Source organism: Terrapene carolina, unplaced genomic scaffold (genome assembly GCF_002925995.2).
Source record: "Terrapene carolina triunguis isolate 2854851 unplaced genomic scaffold, T_m_triunguis-2.0 Scaffold113, whole genome shotgun sequence".
NCBI lineage: Eukaryota > Metazoa > Chordata > Testudines > Emydidae > Terrapene > Terrapene triunguis.
In genome coordinates this window covers 20,059,334-20,065,109 of record NW_020664464.1, presented here as the reverse complement: position 1 = coordinate 20,065,109, position 5,776 = coordinate 20,059,334, and the positions used below count along the sequence as shown (strand labels likewise).

The following is a 5,776-nucleotide window of genomic DNA, read 5'->3' as shown; positions in this document are numbered from 1 at the left end:
GATCCTCCGCCCCCCCAGCCTAGGGGAGCCCAGACACCCCTAGATCCACCCCCTCCCGTTCACCCACAGCACGGAGGGGGCCGGGGATCTCCAGATCAGCTCGCTCCCTAGCCCCAGGCGGGATGTGACAGGCAAGTCCCGCTCGCTCTCCCTGGCCCATCAGTCAGGGGCAGGCAGCTCCTCTCCCCTGTCCCCTCACAACCGCCCCAAACGATCCCCGACCCGCCAGCCGCGGGCAGCGCCAGGGACCCAGCCGCAGCGCACAAACAACCCGGAGCCGCTGCCGCCCCCGCTCGCAGGAAGCTGGGATGGCGCTGCGGACTCACCCGCAGCCCCTCCACCGGCCTCCCCCCACACTGGCCAGCCAAAGGCCATGCACCCCAGCAGGGCTAACGGGGCGTAAGAGCCTCCCAGCCGGCTGCAAAGCGACCGCCGGCGGGACTCCCGGACCCGCATACCCGGGGCTGGCGGCTCTCACCTGAGAGGGACCCTGGCAAGTTCTCCCAGCCTGGGCATTAGCATCAGCAGCACTGGTCCCCGCGCCCGGCCCCTGCTATAGTCTGCCCAGCTGGGCCCGCCCCGGCGCGCCGATTGGTTGCGACAGGGTCTGGGCCGGGCTACGGCTGGGGAGGCCCCTGCAAGGTTCAGGACTCCCAGTCCCGTGGTGCGCTGTGTCACGCGTGCCTAGTGCGGCACTCCGCTTGCAAAGGGAGGCGGCGGGACCGTGGAAGTGTTGCGGCTCGAGGGCGGGGGAGAATGAGGGCAAGGACTCAACCCAGCTTTCCTGCTGCTGACTGAGCGTCTTAGCAACGTGGATTCCGGAGGGAGGAGCGGGCGGCACACCCGGCATCCCGTGACACTGAGCGGGCGCCTACGGCGCCTGGACCCCCAGAAGTGCGGCTCCTTGCAGAAACTTCGTAGCCACGCGCTGGGCGGTGCACACTTGCCAGGAGTTTTGCTTCGATTCTTTCAGTCTGTCATTGCACAAGATCACTGAAAGAGGCAAAGTTTGCTTAGGGCACACGTATAATTTCATAGGCCTGGACTCTGGAGTGGACTGTGAGGAGTACAAAGAGGAAGCCTACCTAACAGAAATAGAGACTAATTAAATAAAAAAATAAAGTGGCAGCTAGTCCTTGCTGTAAAGACCATAACCCTACACACATCTAAGTTACAAATTAGGTGTAAGCTTTTCAAATAATATATGTACACTATATGCAGAAGGACAACTCCTCACTTCCAATGCTGAAGCAAATAGGGACCTTCCCCTATACCCTCCTCCTTTATGCTTAGGGGAGTATCAAAAGAAATTAAATAAATTGTAAGGGAAAAAAATCCCGTTAGATTCTCCCCACAACCGCTGGAAAAAATTGCTTAGGAATAGGATTATATCTACTACGGAACAACCCATCCTCAATGCTCAATTACTGAGGGACAATATTCACTCATTGGTATATAGGCTTTCCATAACCAACTCTGTACAAATTTTCATCCTGAATACTTGGATGTTAACATCTAAGCTGTATTGTTAAATTTATTCACCCAACTTTGGGTTATTGCTGAGTATGTACTATATGTATCTGCTGACTTTTAAAGCAAACATTGTAGTTGTGGATAATCTAAGCACTACACCCAGCTGTACAGACACTTTCCTTAACCTGTGTAATATATAATTTTTTAACATTAGCTTTAATAAAATGTTTTAAATTTGTGAAAAAGTACATGAAGAATAGCACTTGTTCTTACAGTAACTAGGATAACGTTAGGGTTAGGTCCTCATACTTTAGTAGATAAACTGATTGTTACAGTAATTAGAATCTGATCTTGCCATGCTATAGTATTGGGTGCATTTGGTGGGTTTTATTGGAAGCCATTTATGCATCACTGGGGTTCTCATTGACAGCTCCTTCTACAGCATCAGTATTGAACTCCCAGAGCATTATTCTGGTACCATGTGCCATTCACGCTACATAACTAAACAAACAAACCAGACTTCATCCTATAAATATTGCAGGGGAATGATACAACAATGAAGTACATTCACACACACAATGAAAAGAATGTTTAGAAGGTTCCTAAATATAGCATTTAAAAAAAATGCTTTGAAACCATAAAAATAAAAGCATATATTAAGCAAACATGAAGACGTACTCAATTTTAATAATGGATTATAGAGCAACAATTGGACAGTAAACATAAAAAAATGTTATGACATTGACTTGTTTAGGTTATTAGGACCCCAAGAAACTCTGAATCATACAAGATTGAGTAGGTACCAAAATGAAGAGTCACATAGGTATACAAATTTCCTAAAATAAGAAGAGCTCAAAAGCTTGTCTCTTTCACCAATGAAAGCTGGTCCAATACAAGATATTATCTCACCTACATTGTCTCTCTAAAATAAAATAAATAGGTTTTCTACTGTGAAACATACAACTGTTTAGAAAAATACAAATATTTAGCAATTATTGGATGCTAGATGTCCCAATAGTTAATGGAGTATTAAAACCCTTGTAATTAAGAATAAAAGATTGTAAGTTTAGCACTCTCAATCCTGCAAACTCTTATGTATGAGTATGGTTTATGATTTTTTATAAACTACAAAAGAGTTTCCATTAATTGATCTGAGTGGCACTGACAGGCTTTTTGAAATGAGAAAACAGACCCATTAATTATCCCTGATCAGATCAACGCAGCTGGTGAGTAGTCCCATTGAATGCAATAGTTCCTATTACATTTTGCAGTTCACACTACACAAGACAATAGGGCGGGGAGGGCACACTTTTGTTTGTTCCATTATATGGCTGGAAGTTCCCCTCACTAGATCTCCTAACCCTAACTAGTCATAAGCTGACATTACTGTTTTAGACTTTTTGGCTGCATCAACACTGAAGTTTTTGTCCCCCCATAGTGCAGCTCCTCCCCTAATGATAGCAATAGTGGTACCTACTGTAGATGGACACATTTTTACCATATTGTGCTCTAATCCTGCATGTGGTGGTAAAAATTCCAGCCTAATAGAGTTGCCATAGTACTAACACTGATGGAGAAGCTGCTCCACCTGCACTACAGAAACAGGGGGAGATTTTGGATTTCCAAAAGTACTTGTGCACATGCAACCTTGGGGTGGGAGGATCTCTTTTAGCCCTAAAAGATCAGTAAGAAAAGCTGCAAATTTTTTCTATATAAACATCAGTGCAGGCAAAGCCATTGCTCTTGAGAATGGAATTTTTTTTTAAATGAAAGCCTAGGGTTGGTATTATGTTGCACAATGCAGCAAAAATTGCAGAGATTATATGTGATCCTCCCTTTTCCCTGATAAATAGTTAAAATCCTCCCTTAAATACTGCCTTGTTTCATTAACACATTCACAATCCTCTTTATACTAATTATCCCAGCAGCAGTCTCTAGAGCAGTTGGGCCTTGCTCTGACAGAAAGCATATTGAAATGTTAGAAGTAGCATCTACACCAGCATTTTTTGGGGAGGGAAATCTCCTGTCATTGCTCTACCACAAGACTTTCCCAAAATATTTGTGCAAACAATGCTAAATGTTTCCATTAGACTACAAGTGTGAACTAGTCTACTCAGAAACTTGCACTGAATTCACAAAAGGAGTGTATTAAAACCAATTTACTTATTTCAGTGCAAGTTTGTAGGTGAACACTTATTTCATAATAGAAAGTGGCTAAATTCAGACCCTTAGGTCTGGATTACAAACAAAGCTGCGCTGTTTAATTAAAGGTGTGTTTTTAAACCAATTTAGTTAGGCAGGTGCAAACCTCTGTTAGACACTTCTGTTTTTTTTAATTTGTCTTATATCATTTTTACTTATGACATGTACAAACTCTCTTCTAAATCAATATTAGCAAATTTTATTCTGAAACAAGAGTGTCTACACACAAACATGAATAAAATGACTAGTTGGTTTCATTATTTCAGTGCAAGTTTATTTGTAGTCTAGACCTCATTAGATGCTACTGAAAAAGCTGAGAAGTGGTTTTTACAATCACTGGAAACTACTATTCATCCAAATTTTGTTTAAATTAAGCAAAGCATACACTCCTTTTTAAAGGGCACCTTACACATTAAGTTTAAAATGTCAAACAATTTAAGTTTTTTGTGTAGGAAAAAAGTGGTCATGTTTTATTTTGATTTTAAGTGGGTAAAGTAATTTTTTGGCACACAACACAAAAGCGTTTGAAAGGATTTTGCTTAATTTTCCTTTAGGGAGAAAGCTAGCATGGAAAATTTCAGCCCCAAAAGATGAATGTTTGAGAAAGTTACAAGCATATGAGAAAGGAGGGGTTAACAGAATGGAAACATTTGCACTGTCAACTTGAAATTTTAAAAAGCCAATTTCAGAAGAGGTAGAAATAGTTTCAGAGAACACGTTGTTGTTTAAAAATTAAGAACAACAACAACAATAGTTGATTTTCCTCTCCCTTATTGCCATATGAAAGACCCCACAAAAACCAGGAAAACTGTCTCATTAATAGTAAATTGGAAAGAATTTTTTTTTTAAAGTTGATAGTGTCCCTTTAACTTTTGCAATTGCTACCAGCACCCACTAGTAAGTTTCTTTATTTGGTTACCCTTCCTGGTAACAGAACTAATTAGCTTCTGGAACTGATTTTCAGATGGGGCACCAATAATTAAATTAGCTGCATCCTCATTGGGTTGGAGAATTAAAGCAGCATCTGCATTTGAAAAATCAGATCTGGTTTTAAGCACACTTGCTTCTTATCAAACTGTCTGTACTTGGCTATCTTGATTATCACTTCAAAAGTTTTTTTTCTCTTACTTAATTGGCCTCTCAGAGTTGGTAAGACAACTCCCACCTGTTCATGCTCTCTGTATGTGTGTGTGTATATATATATATATATATATATATATATATATCCTCAATATATGTTTCACTCTATATGCATCCGAAGAAGTGGGTTGTAGCCCACGAAAGCTTATGCTCTAATAAATTTGTTAGTCTCTAAGGTGCCACAAGTACTCCTGTTCTTTTTGCGGATACAGACTAACACGGCTGCTACTCTGAAACCTGGCTAAAGAGACATCATCATAGCTGATAAGTCAGTAATATTATCCACTTCTCAGTTAGAATAGCCTTGTGATCTCTGAAGACCCATCATTCATCTTTCCTTTCCCCTAAGTGAGAGATAAAAGGGACCACATTCCAATTTCTCTAACAGGCCAGAGCTTGCTTCTTTTACATCTCAATACCTTTTCTTCTCATGAGATTTGAGACCAGCTGAGGAATGATGTAATGGAATGCTTGCATTGCAGGCACACATAGGAAACCTAGCGTCCTGGTGGGTTGTGGTGTTTTAGGGCAGTGATTTGCCATCAGGGGTACATGCACTCCTGGGGGTACACAGAGGTATTCCAGAGAGTACAACAACTCATCTAAATCAGTATTTCTCAACCTGGGAATTGCAACCCCCTGGTGGGAGAGGTGTGTGTCACAGGAGGGCTGTAGAGGAGATCACACTGCACGTTGTTAGGGGGTGGCAAGCAGGGCTAAGGTGCATGCTTCAGCCCCAGCTGTCAGGGCTTGGGCTTCAGACTTCTGAAAGGGGGACAGTAGTTAGGAAAGGTTGAGAACCACTGTTTTAGTGTTTCCTAGGAGAGACTTGTGTTAATGGGGTACTATTGTTTTGTTGGAAGTGACAGATACTTTTTTTCCAGGGTGAAGGGAATAGGGATTTTATTTTGTTTTAAATAAAATTTGGGTTTTTTTTGTTTGTTTTTTTTACATAAAAGGC

The 5,776-nt window shown here is 42.0% G+C and overlaps 1 protein-coding gene across 1 annotated transcript in view; it reads right to left on the bottom strand.

Moving 5' to 3' along the window:
* Positions 1 to 571, bottom strand: part of CTSL (cathepsin L) — an 8,098-nt gene extending 7,527 nt beyond the window's left edge. The window contains exon 1 of the mRNA XM_026652397.2: positions 479 to 571. Coding sequence (XP_026508182.1) covers positions 479 to 522 — 44 coding nt within the window. The 5' untranslated portion in view covers positions 523 to 571. The remainder of the gene's footprint in view (positions 1 to 478) is intronic.
* Positions 572 to 5,776: the final 5,205 nt, after the last annotated feature.